The sequence below is a fragment of the Hyalella azteca genome, unplaced genomic scaffold, assembly GCF_000764305.2.
Source record: "Hyalella azteca isolate HAZT.00-mixed unplaced genomic scaffold, Hazt_2.0.2 contig9563, whole genome shotgun sequence".
In the NCBI taxonomy this organism is placed as follows: Eukaryota; Metazoa; Arthropoda; class Malacostraca; order Amphipoda; family Hyalellidae; genus Hyalella; species Hyalella azteca.
Genome location: NW_025939632.1, coordinates 108,124 through 122,045, shown reverse-complemented (window position 1 = coordinate 122,045; position 13,922 = coordinate 108,124). Strand labels below are relative to the sequence as shown.

At 35.7% G+C, this 13,922-nt stretch overlaps 1 protein-coding gene across 1 annotated transcript; it reads left to right on the top strand.

The window, feature by feature from the left end:
- Positions 1-2,785: 2,785 nt before the first annotated feature.
- On the top strand, positions 2,786-13,670 carry LOC108666774 (proteasome subunit alpha type-2). Its single transcript, XM_018153698.2, has 5 exons — positions 2,786-2,869; positions 11,491-11,681; positions 12,074-12,215; positions 12,783-12,938; positions 13,431-13,670. Exons 1-5 carry the CDS (start codon positions 2,829-2,831, stop codon positions 13,603-13,605), a joined length of 705 nt encoding a protein of 234 aa, XP_018009187.1. The 5' UTR covers positions 2,786-2,828; the 3' UTR covers positions 13,606-13,670.
- The last annotated feature ends 252 nt before the right edge of the window (positions 13,671-13,922 follow it).

The window sequence follows — 13,922 nt, the reverse complement described above, 5'->3', positions numbered from 1 at the left end:
CGACGTTTTAAAGAAATGTTACACGACATTTTTAATGTAATGTTTACATGACTTTTTAATTTAATGTTATACGACGGTTTTAATTTAATGGTTACATGACGTTTTAACACACTTATTGAATACTTATGTGAGGTGTGATAAATAGTATACATTCATGCATGCCAAAGTAGATAATTTTGACACATCTTAGATTTTACTTCTTTTTTACCCAGACTCTTACCAAACTTTTTTTACAAATTGAGTCTAAAATTGATAATTTTAATGTAAAATACAAACACTTGGGAGTTTGACACCAAGAAATCTAGTTAAATTAGAAATTCAATGTAGGAAATGGGACACTCACAACAGATTGTATTTAAATATTTGACTTTATTATTCTTAACTTTGTAATCATTACATGTTACATTGTCAGATAAACATTACATTAAAAACGTCGTGCAAACAATACTTTAAGCCTGACGCGCGATCGTATTCTCATGTCTCTACGAGCAGCGATGTATAGTTTCTGCCTTGTAATGTTAATGAACAACGCAACAGCCAATAGCTACGTCGATGTCCAACGCTCATTTTGCGTTTGTTTTAAATTAATAATTAGCGTATTAATTATAAATAGCGACACGTCACGATATCCCTGGAGAGAATCGTCTTCAGCTTATCTCTCACTCAACTATGCATGGGTTTAACAATTTAAATTTTGCATGCAATAGAACAGATGCGTCAAAAATGCTTACCAAAATTTTGGCACTCATCCTTCAATAGTTTTTGTTGTCGCTTCTGATTTGGATTCTCTCCCGTGAAGGCTCCCCTGCAGAAAATTAACAAACGTTCATTTATTAGCGCGTTTTCTCATTTATGGAAAAAATGCACTATTGTGCTCGCCATGTCCGTCTGTCTGTCTGTCCGTCCGTCCGTGACCTCAAGTTTTCGTCGACGATAAAATGCGCTCTCTGTCACTCACTGCAGTGAGTACTGAGTTATATTTTTTTAGACCTTATCTGCCATTGAAAAAGTACGGGTTTCGGCCACCACGCCTTCCCGGCCCCGATCAGCCGGTTATTGCGCATTAGCAGGTTTACTTATGTTTATTGGTAAACAAACAAAAAACATTCTACTCTGTGACAATAACTGATTTTCGAATGACAGCAAAATTACCAAGTAAATATTTTAAATATTGACAATACTATATTGTTTGCAGTTTTTTTTCTTGCACATTGCATGGCTTAAACTCGTGAGTTGGTACTAGTATGTTGTACCTGCATAAATTATAAGAAAAAAATTAGATTTATTTACTTAATAATATTAGATTTATTTAATATTAGATTTATTTATTTAGATTAGATTTTTTATTTTGTTAATTAGATTATTAACAGAAATACATTTCTACTGAGTTAGCATTTGATGACGATAATTCGAAGATTTATTTCGGAATTTTTCCTCGTTATTTCGTAATAAATGCAAACAGCGCATGAACAATTTCAAAGAAATTGAACTTACCATTATCATATTATTACTTGTTATGTATTGACCAAGCCTTGAAATGTACATATTGATATTACAAATTTTATTAATTGATATTAAAGCAAGCATTCTGATATTTTTATTTATTTTTTTTGCTGATATTTTTTTAACCTTATTTTAAATATTTGAACTCAAGAAACCTAACACAGTCCGTACTCTGAACTGACCTGTAAATATATATGAGTATAATCTTCTGAGCGGGGGGTCCTTCTGATGTTGCTACATCGAAGCCTGCTTCCTGACTGAGCAGTCCGAACCTCAGCTCCAAGGCACACTCTCGCAAGTCCTTATCGTGCAGCTGCAAATCCTTTAAAAATAACCCAAGTTTACGCAAGTCGGTCGTCCTCGGAGCTCGCATACAGCGTAGAGTTCCTAATGGCCCACAGACAAATTACTCATTTCTATGAAAAATGTGATGGCATAATTTTCGAGGAGCCTTGCTAAAATATTTCGTCATTTGTTCATGATATTGCAAACCCCTTTTCAGTATTTTATTCCGTTTATGATGGATTTCTCGTAACAGAATTTTAAATTCGATTGAACGTAATTGCTTCTAGCAGTTTGCTTCATGTACAAAAGCTTGTAAAAAAATGGCCCAGATAGATATTCATTTCAGCTTGTTGCATGATGCTGGTGGTATATATTTAATATTATTTATATATGCATAAGACAATTTAATAATCTGGGTATTGCTATGAAATATCTACTCGACCTCAGTTCGCAATCACGGTGTTCCAAACGAATTGAACATTCCTGCTTGATATGACTCCAAATAATTAATCGTCGTCAATGATACAAATTGCTTTATTATACTAATTATTTCCTTATTTCATTCATATGCTCAAGCACCTCGAAAGTTGATCATCGAAATTATTATCGTCATCAGATTTACACTTTAGTAAATTTTCGTTATTATCATCTTCAGATTTTTTCCTTGAACTCGAAAATTTAGAGCTCACCGATAGATCATTGAATTACCGGTATATCTGATATAAAATAGAACTTACAAAGTCTAAAATTACAAACAAATGAAATCTTACAACAATAGTTTAAAATGATATATTATTTGGCATTTTGGATATTATTTTAGAATAGATCACAAATTGTGCAGTAGATATTGTTATGGATTATATTTATGTATTGATATTGTTCCCTGAGAAATACAATCATTGATTAAAAATTTGTTTGAGGAAGAATGACATTTTTGTGCTTCGTTGCGGCTTTTCTCTACCTTACTCAGTTCCTGTCAAGTTGTGCTGCTTTCTGACAAGAACATAGAAAGTTAAAGAACGTGGTTCAAGCTTCAAATCATGTCATCCGAACCGTACAGTTTTTCGTTGACAACTTTCAGGTATGTTCTTGAAGAGTATTTTTATTGATTTTCATTATCATCGTTTGACTTGAAACTTCTATTCCTAACCAAGTTTCCGCTATTTATTTCCTTATGTGATAATTTATTCATTTCTGTGTAACTTGTAAGATCTAGCTAGAGTCGACGTCAAATCGTCGATGACACCTGACACTGACAGTAGAGTAGGCTAGCCTCCACTCCCAGTGTGCCACACTGCCCACACATCTTGACCTTGTTGAATCTTGTGTTGCCATGCTGCCCATGCACGATGCAGGATCTACCCGATCTCGGTTCACAATATAATTTTTTTGCAATAAGTTGAACTTCATGCTTGATATGCATATGATTCCATGAACTAGGTAGGCCATAGTGGCAAACCACAGATTTTTAGAATCAGTTCATTTTTAATTTCCTCATTTACCCAAGATTTAAATCAATTTCTTATGTATGATACTGCTGGTATCCAGGATACTTTACTGGTCTACTTATAGGACTCACAAATGAACTCATAGTGGCAAAGCAGAGAGTTTTTTAGACTCTCCCTCAAGTTCATTTTTGAGTCCCATTGGTAGACAAATAAAGTATCCTGGATACCAGCATTATCATACTTAAGAAATTGGTTTAAATCTTGAGTAAATGAGGAAATTAAAAATGAACTGATTCTAAAAAAGCCCTGGTTTGCCACTATGAATGAACTTGAGGGAGAGTCTAAAAAACTCTGTGCTTTGCCACTATGACTGGTAGGCTATCCAATAAAATTTCACTGACAGCTGACTGAGCTGAGACAAAACAGATGCACACCTAGGTAGCCTACCTAACTGAAAAACTGGGCAGAAGCCACCCATAAATTGGACTAAAATGCTTCAAAATCTGGCCAATTTTAGGCATTCTTATCTGCATGGCTTTTTCAAAATTTTTCAGTGAGAAAAATGGTGAAAAAATTGCATATTTTCACCTGCAATTTTCTCAAAATGCAGACTGCAATGAACTTGCTGCTTGAAGAAAACTATATTATGCTGGTCAAAATTACATACCATCAACCGGGGTAACTCGGGACTGGCGGGGTAATNCACCTTAGGAATAGCATATGGAATTTTTTTGACAATGCCATTCGATAGCCCTCGCAAAGAGCTATAAAATGAGCCTAAACTTGTTTATGAAATGTTTCATCGTAAGAAGTTATTAACAAAAAACGCTCAAAATCGTCCCGAATTACCCCGGTTGACGGTATTGTAATGTTTCTGAATTGAATATATTTAAACTGCAAAGGAAGTCTAAGGTCAATTTGATTTAGAGAACCCAATTCTTTTATCAACTGCTTTGCACTGCCTTTGCCTTTAGTAGCTAATTTGGAATACCTATCTGGCAGAAGTTATGTAAAAGTATTAATTGTGGGTAAAAAAATTGTTTGATGCATTATTTTTGGAAATTCAAGTTGAGAATATGCTATTTCCCTTTTTTTCAGTGAAGAAGTTTAGAAAAAGCCATGCCCATGAGAATAGTAGAAATTGGCTGGATTCAGTGTGGCTTCTACCAAATTTTTCTGCTATGGTTTGGAGCTACCGAGCTAGATTTGCATCTTTCTAATTATTACTGAAATGTTGCAGATGAAAAAGAGATATAATTTCAATATATGTAGAATCCTATGGCTTGAATGTTTAATCTTGGTGACTTTACCATACAATAATGAACATGTCTATTCATAAGATAACAGAACTTATAAAGAAAAAGTCTAAAAAGTTACCATCAAATGAGGTAATAAGGGACAGGCAGGGGATGTGGGGTAAATCAGGACAGTCCTCTGACATATTATATAAATGTGTCAACAACTAAACCAATTTAAATTGTAAAACTAAAAATAGTGGCATAGGGTAAACGCGGTGTATTCCGACACCAACATCGTGGGTAATTCCAACACCTCTCTAGTTTTTCCTTTATATTGAGCTTTGTTTTAGTTCCATGCATTCGTTGATGGTTGAAATAGTGATGTCATACATTTGCGCATCAAACTACTGCCAAAACACTAGGTCTGGGCCATCTAGTGGGAAAATGTTGAGATCCAAAGAGAGACAGTGCCTGCCACCCAATGAGATCATTGAAAAATGTGTCAAAGTTGACAATTGACCTTGCTCTACCAAATAGTGATAAACTGTTTGTGTAGAAAGAATATTGTGGTTTGAGACTTTTAAATACGCCTGTGAATATATTAGGAATCCTTTAAGTATACTTGTATTTGCTGATTTCAAGTGATAAATAAATTAATAGATGATTAAGTTGAGAAATGGATTTAGACACATAAAAGCTAATTCTGACACAACTTGAATTGGACACACACAGCTTGTTCCAAGCTGTGTGCAAAAATTTAAATTTTCCTAATTAAAAGCTTAATAACTGGTAATTAAAAGCCTAATTAAGTAGTGCTCAATATTCAATAGTGTTCTAATTCAAAGCCGTGTTGTATTCCAATAAAGCTCACACAGCGATCAGAATTCTAACACGTGGATGTCGGAATTACGTATTGGTACAATTTGAAGCGCGGTCGGAATACATCTTTCCACGTGCCGAATATAGTCACACACAGTGTCATTATATAGGGATTTGGTAGGTTTGCATTCTAAAGGCTTTTAAATAAACATGGCAACATTTTGTGACGTTTCATCGTTGCTGGTGCGTTGTGCGGTGTTTTGAGTCACATAAAGAAAACAGAACTCGAGTAACACATACGGTTTTTTTTATAGCTCTTCATTTCTCAATGCGTCCTTAATGTGTTGGAATATACCGCGTTTACCCTAAGTTTAGTGTTTTTTCAATCTATGTAGCTTAAATTAAGTTAAGAACTTGTACATCTACTACCCCTAATAAATCCTTGAATAAATGAGTGCAAAGTGAGATTTTAGAAAAGTACTTCTGCTGTCTACTCTGTAGCAAAAAAATATTTGCCATGTTAGAAAATTTTACTTACTTGAAAGTTGCACCCAGGTGTTGGCTTAAGGGGAGCGTCTACCCTAAAATTGAAAATTTTTACTTTTTCGGTTTTCATACTAATTTTAAAGCTGACATTCTGCCCTATCCAACGGTACCACTAAGCTGACATTCTGGCCTATCCAATGGTACCACTACCATCTCTGTACGTCGATTTTTACGTACACGACACTTCATGAAAGGGGAGCGGGGGGGTGAGTTCTTTCAGTAATTAGATACGAGATAATTTGCTATCCACCACTACAAATATAGTGTTTTTGTGAGGTCTGACTCAGTGTGCCTCCGGGCTTTGTAGGGAGAGATGCGCATGTAGTTGCTCCCATCATCCTTGAGTGGAATCAAGCTCCAAAAACGTTTAGTTTGGTATCTATGCTACATTGAGCGCATATTGTGGTGCGCGTGGGACTTTGTCGCGCTCTCCTCAAAATTCACGCTTATTGTCACGGAAAACCTATCTCCTCCTAGAGTTTTGAAGCTACAACAATGAGACGTATACCGTTCAATTTGCAAAAGAAAGATCTACAATTCATCATAAATGTTTTTCCAATTTCGTTATAGTTTGGATTTTATTCCGCCAAAAGGGGGGGTGTGGGGGGGCCCGGGGGGAAAATCGAAAAATTTCCGAAAAATTTACAAAAAAATGCCACACCCACAAAAATGAGAATTTCAAAAAACGTTCACGATGAATTATAGATATGGTCTTTATGCATCGAATGATATGTGTTTCAATGTTGTAGCTCTAAAACCCTAGGAGTAGGATTTCTACGGTACCCCCTTTTTTGGCCGTTTTCTAAGAATTTCACGTTTTCTTTCATTTTTTTCGAAAAATTCACACGAACAAAAAAGTCTTAGATTTCTGTTTTACATATGTGTACCAAATTTCAAAGTGATCTGTCTGTAAATAGCCGAGATAAATTTTAGGGTAGACGCTCCCCTTAAAAACGTGATTGATGGAATTTTCATAGCTCATACCAAAAAAATGGCAGCCATTTTTGCACTACAAGGCAATAAGTGTCACCTCTAAAAATTCATTGCATAGAATGTCATAGGTAGAATTGTGCACCAGGCAACATAGATTGAAAAGTAATTAACCTAAACTACAATTTATTTATGCAAAAAATATGATAGTCACTAAAATATTTTCTGTTACAGTAATTTTTTTCAATTTTTTTTTTTTTTTTTTGTTATAGTGAATTCACCTGACCCAATTAAACTGGAGCAAAATTACAAGCCATCCTGTAAGCTTACAGATACAGAAGAAATGCTATGGCTGCTTATATGAAGCTTGCACTGGACAAAGTTGATGTCAATGCTCAATGGCATGTCAATTGAAATGGTAATATCATATTAACACGTTAAGTGCGGCACGACCCACCGGTGGGTCGTAGCCGATATCCCTCTGCTGCGAAACGACCCACCAGTGGGTCGTTTATAAAAATAATACCAAATATGGATAAGAGCCCATAAAATTAGTTTCATTGAAATATACAGCATATTTGTGTTAGTATCATTAAATAAAAGTTTTAAATGATAGAAAATGAGTTTTACTGATTTATATAAGTGCCAAATAAAACTTATATATTATTTCCAGTTGCAAGTTTTTAATATGAGGAAAATACCCACAAATTAGTGATGATGTTTTGAACTGAAACGTGACCAGCACATAAAATGGTTTTCCAGAGCATCCTTCATAAAATGTTGATAATTTTTGACCTTTCTTTCTGCAACTTTTGATCCTTCTGACTGGGAAATCATTTTATAGCATCCCACACAGCGCTTTCTTGTCTTGCCTTTCGAGCCAGGATCTTCGTGCGAGCGATGGGCACTTGTCTTGCCGTATCTTTTTTAGATGGTTCTTCCATCAGATATCCATAAAAGAGTGAAAAAATAAGAGATTCTGTGAATTTTACGATTGTCCATTTGTGCCGCCCACTGCAGTATTTATTGAAGATTAGGGAGGATTATGAGGAGGGCCTGAATAATTGAAATAAAGGGTCCTCAGTAGAATAAAAAATCTGTCTGTTACCATTATCTCATGGTCACATCTTCTCTCAATTAGAACACTTTTTGACCAGTGAGATTTCATGGAATATTGAGGATTCAGTCCCATGTAGCTACTGGATGATTCCTACAATTTTTTTTATTTCTGTAAATTAAAGTTGGCGTCCAGCAATTCAGTCTCGAGTTCCTTGTTAGATTTGGTTGTGCTCGCAAATGTTCTGCATAATAATTTGTTTCACGAACTATCAATTCTATGATTGTATCTGTCAAAAAAAGGGAGTAAGCATCAATAGGCCAGATCTTCCCTTCATGAGAAGGGTTAGGTGCGATTGACAGTTCTTCCTTACCGGAAAACGGAAACTTTCTTATTTGAGCCGACACTTAGGCACACACTTTGCTCTGTCTGACCTTCTATTGCTTGAATATCATTACCTTTGTTGTTGTCATCACTAATTTCACCATCTAAATCACTTTCATCATTCAATTCATCACACTCTGAACCATCGGTCCTCTCTGGTGAGAACGTGTCATCTGATGGAATGGGATCATCACTGTCGGAAGATAGTTCATCACGTTTCGCTCCCTTAGAATCACCCTAAAAACTATACATTTCCATCATGAATGGTTTGAAAATACATGAGAGTGAGTTGTGACTTGTGAAACAGGAAAGTTAGGTAAAATAAATTTATCAGCAAATTGTCGCACGACCCATATGTGGGTCGTGCCGCAGTGACATGATAAATCTCACACTCTGCTGCGAAACGCCCACATGTGGGTCGTGAATTTTATTGCGCTAACACGTAGAGCACATTGACAAACATACACACACAACCTCACGCTTCGATGTCTGGAGAGGCACTGACGATATAGCAACCCAAACATAGCCGCACCAGCGGGCAGTCGGCAATTTCGGCCCCCGCACTTAACGTGTTAAAAAAACAAAAACCTATAAAAATCACAGAAAATGTCATATATTCTACATCTGCATCATCTGCAAAGGAAGATGAGAACTTGAGAGTACTGTTAGTTACTGTAAAAAGTACACTCTGCATGCTTCAAACATTTTAAAATTAAGTGTTATGGTATTTCAAGGGTCTCGGATTACCCCATTCCCAGGGGCAATTCGGGACACTTTTATATTGCTTTTGGCACATTAGGAATACTGTATGGAATTTTTCAGAGATGCCATGCAATAGCCCTTGCAAAGACCTTTAAAATGAGCCCAAATTTGTTTATGAACTGTTTCATGGTAAGAAGTTTTTAACAAAAAATGCTCAAAACCATGCCTTATTACCCAGTTGATGGTGCTGCTTTGCCACCCATTGTGAATAATTGGACAAAACCTATCTGTTAATGGGACATAAACTGCTGTACTTGCAGTCCATTTCATCTATTTTTATGACCCTTCGTGAATTTATTTTATTAAAAAAATGCAGTAAATAGCTAATTTTCAAAAAGGGTTCTTTGAACAATTGGTTTCACACATGATTTTTAGTAACTTTTGTGTAATACCAGTAGTCCAGATTTATTTTCTCCAAATGTTGAAAAATTCTTTCTCATTACTAGAATTGTGAATTTCCTAAACCTTAATAATTATGGAATTTAAAGACGATTCTGCATTTTATAATTTTAGTTAACAAATAGATGGGAAATAATTCATCTTGCAGGACTCTTGGTGTTGCTAAGTGGTAGGAAAACTTTAGTAGTGGCTTTTAAAGTAGATATTTTACATGCCTGCATTTTCAAAGATGAAAAGCCATGGTATAAATTGAATTCAATGTAATTTTTCTTCTAATTATATATCTATATTTAGTATTGCTGTACACAAGAATGGAAAATTATAGGTGGCTCGACGCCGGAGTGTAAATTAAGGGGGGTGTCTACTCTAAAAGTCATTGAATTTTTCATTTTTTGGTTTTATACTCGTCTTAATGCTGACATTCTGACCTATCCAACAGTACCAAAATCATCTCTGTAGGTTGATTTATGTGTTCATGAGATCCCGCAAGGGTGGGGGTGGTGGAGTTCTTTAACATTCAAGATACGGGGAAATTAGCTGCCGAGCACTTTAAATAGAGAGTCTGCTTGAGCTGCACTTCAGTTACCCACCTGGCATTGTATGGGGTGGTGTGCATGCAGTCATTCCCACCATCCTTGACTGGAATCAAGCTCCAATAACATTTAATTTTGTATCCTTGCTACATTGAGTGCCTATTCCAATGCAAGCGGGACTTAGTCGGGCTCTACTGAAAAGTTAACTTATTGTCACTGCAAACCTATCTCCTCCTAGAGTTTTGAAGCTACATCAATGAGAGATATACTGTTCGAAAGACCGTACCTATTGAGTAACAAAGCCCTTTTTTAGATTGTGTTTAAAGTACCCCCTTTTTACCATTTTCTATGAATTTCACATTTATTACAAATTTTCCAAAAAAATCATGTGAACAAAATGTGCTTGTTTTTTGGTTTTATATTATATTATATTATATTTGTGAAGTTTCAGAACGATCAGGTTAGTAAATATGGAAGTTTTTCTGGAGGGTAGATGCCCCCCTTAAACTTTGGTTTAAGCCATGTTAAACTTGAGCTGGAATCTTCAGTTAACTTCAGATTGATTAAAATTAATCCATCCATTACAGACAGTGTATAAACTGCTAAGTTAGGCACCACGTAGGTTGAGGTTTCGATGATGCAAAATTCATTGCACTCAGGCCCAGGTGTGTTCAGGCATAATTGTAATTCACTTGGGTTGCCATTATGCTTCTCCATTCATTGCAATTCTCCATTGATATTTGATATGGCCAATGGCAAATAATTAGCATCCACCTCATTTGCATTAGGATTAATGCATGTGATGAAGGCCAATAAAAACAGGCGCATATATACTGGTACTTGGTTATGTGATAGTCATCTATCAATTAATTGATCTTTAGTGATAGACCTGCAACAAAACACAGATGCTAATTCAATGTAGAGATGGATTGATTGGAAGCTTGAAAATATGACAATATCTCACCCTAATTTACACTCTGGAAATGATTGCTCAACTAGCAAGATATTGATCTGTATCTGTTACCTGCATTAATCTCAATTAGCAGTATTAGTCTTTCTACATCAGTTTGCCGTTATCAATTTTAATCATAAATAGTGGTGATTGACGTCTATAAATAAGTGAAATTTGTAACTGCCATCTTCCAAGACCATACATTTGCAACTTTGTACTAGAAATAAAGTCAGAGTCCTTGAAATTTGAAATCTTCTGGATCAATCATGCACTTTTATTAACAGTTAGATAGCTCATGTAGTGGAAATCTTGCAGACCCAAGCTGGTTGTAATTCTAGTGATGGTATTCCAAGTATTCAGCAATTATCAATCCAGCTAGTTACTTGCTGGATCTAAAAATATCAACAGTTTCAAAGGAATAGTCTTTATATAATCATACTGTGCATTAAAATGTGATTAGTGTTGGTATTTGAGTATTCGGAAAATCACTAGTATTTTTTTGAAGTCCCATAAAGGTTATGCAAGGAACCAAAACAATCCTCTATCACCATCTAAAATATATATTTTTGATAGTTTAATTTGATTTTTTATGATTTATTTAATAATAATTTTAATGTTATCTTTTGTGTTGCAGCCCCAGTGGCAAGCTGGTGCAGATTGAGTATGCCTTGGCTGCTGTTGCTGCTGGAGCTCCTGCGGTTGCCATCAAGGCCAAGGATGGGGCTGTCCTTGCCACTGAGAAGAAGCACAAGAGTATACTCATAGAAGAGCATTCCATTGTCAAAATAGAGAACATCACAAATCATATCGGCATGGTGTACGCTGGTAAGCATTTCCATATCACATAGGTCTTTTGTTTCTGCAGTTAGGTAATTGTAAGGGAATATTTATGGTTGATTTTTTTGTCAGCTTGAATTATTGCACAAGTCATCCATATTTGTTAGTACTTTTTGATGAATTTTGTTTTATTTAATGCACCTTATAATTTTGTACAAGGTAATTGTAATAAAGAATGAATTTTTACGTTTTTCTTAAGGTTAACAATACTGTTAATTAATGTTTGGTTTGTTAAAATGTAGCCATTTTAAACTGTCTTGGAAAGTTAAACTGAAAAGGTTTTTATAATATAAACTATTGAATGTGAATATTGTGTGTATCCAAATTCTAATCCTTCATAATGTCGAGTTGACATTAATTTTGATTTCATAACCTATCAGGTATGGGTCCTGACTACCGCCTGCTAGTGCGCCAGGCTCGCAAGATTGCTCAGCAGTACGAGCGTAATTACCTGGAACCCATCCCCACCACACAGCTCGTGCAGAGAATTGCTGCCGTCATGCAGGAGTACACTCAGTCTGGGTAACTAAATCTTTAGGTCACGTACTGCTCTGCCTCTGATGCAAACTAGACATTGTTGCTGCTGTGTGCCGTCCCGCGGTACCGGTAACAGTTATTGTGCTGGGGAATAAAATGCCACTTTTGCTCTACTTTCCATGTGTGTGTGGAATAAAAATTTTTTTTAAAAATGGTCATTAGAGGTGTCCTAAATTTCTAAATTTTCCTATCCAGCATGAATTTGTGAAAAAATTCTCTGACCAGAATTGATGTTAGTCAAACAGTTTGATTTTTTTACCCATATTCATGATCCATAACATCTCATAAAAATGCAAATATTTTAGGTGAAAACTTCCATGATAGTTTGTATGCCTACTTGGTTATTCTAATTATCGTCCATTATCGTAAATTGAATATCATATGTACTTTCTCATTATTAGAGTTGAAAGTTTGGAGCCATTTCTTAGACCATCCAATTACTTGTAATTACTTGAAAGGTTAAAGCAACATCCTGAATGTTTCCTTTTCTTGTTATTAGATTGTTAGAGTTGAAGCAACTTCATGACGTCTCACATGATATTGTTGTTGCAGTGGCGTACGGCCGTTCGGTGTGTCCCTGCTCATCTGTGGCTGGGACAACGACAGGCCGTACGTGTTCCAGTGCGATCCATCGGGCGCTTATTTCTCCTGGAAGGCAACTGCCATGGGCAAGAACTACATCAACGGGAAGACCTTCCTAGAGAAGAGGTGACATTTACAGTCTTAGGATGAACAGGCTTGTATTGAAATTTATATATATATATATATATATATATATATAGAGAGAAGATGAGATCTTAGACGAGTATTTTTCACTCTTTTATTTTGTTTTGGATCGTTTCCATAGAACTGTCCTCTGTCAGTTTGATGCACAATTTTGACTCGCTATTATTTATTACAAATAGGATAATTATTTATCTTTATGATTTTTACAATTTTTTGCGGAATTTGACCAAAGCACATGAAGAATAAACAGGTTTAAGTACTAATGTCATATTGATCAATTATCATCATTCATTAAAGAACTTCACGACAAATACTATGAAAATCTAGTGTCATTACATAACTAGACGATTGAAGAATTACTTTTGTAGTAATCTCTAGAAATTAAGGAGTAATTACGAAACATCCCTGACGAACGAGCAAATTTTTTATTTGAATCCCTTAAGAACGAGTGAATTATTTGAACGTTTGTATCAGGTACAATGAAGACCTTGAAGTTGACGACGCGGTGCACACGGCCATCTTGACGCTCAAGGAGAGTTTCGAGGGCCAGATGTCGTCAGACAACATCGAGATCGGCGTGTGCAACAAAGCAGGCTTCCGGCGCCTCTCTCCCGCAGAGGTCACCGACTATCTTGCCAACATAGCTTGAGTTTTGCCTCGTTATAATGGTATCTGTCTAGGTCTCTTTCATTTAATTAAACTATATCAAAGAGAGTTTTTTTTTCATTTGCCTTTTCAATATACTGCCGTATTTATATTAAAGCAGAATGGTTTGGTTATATGAAGAAGAGTACGTTGTGATGATTCATTTCTGTCTGCGACAAGTTCTATGGCGAGGATTTAGTAGATGATATTTCCATTGCACGATTCGATGTAGTCTTTTATTTGCCGGATACTGTACTTACCTCCAGTTATGTGGTGCAATTATGATTCAGAAAATTGGCAGACTTGTAATATACGTGCGAC

Excerpts from the sequence above, each read along its gene's own strand:
- LOC108666774 (XM_018153698.2), top strand. The coding sequence starts at position 2,829 with ATGTCATCCGAACCGTACAGTTTTTCGTTGACAACTTTCAG. Across the intron at positions 2,870-11,490 it reads TTTTCGTTGACAACTTTCAG|CCCCAGTGGCAAGCTGGTGC; the intron begins GTATGTTCTTGA and ends TTTGTGTTGCAG. Across the intron at positions 12,939-13,430 it reads AAGACCTTCCTAGAGAAGAG|GTACAATGAAGACCTTGAAG; the intron begins GTGACATTTACA and ends CGTTTGTATCAG.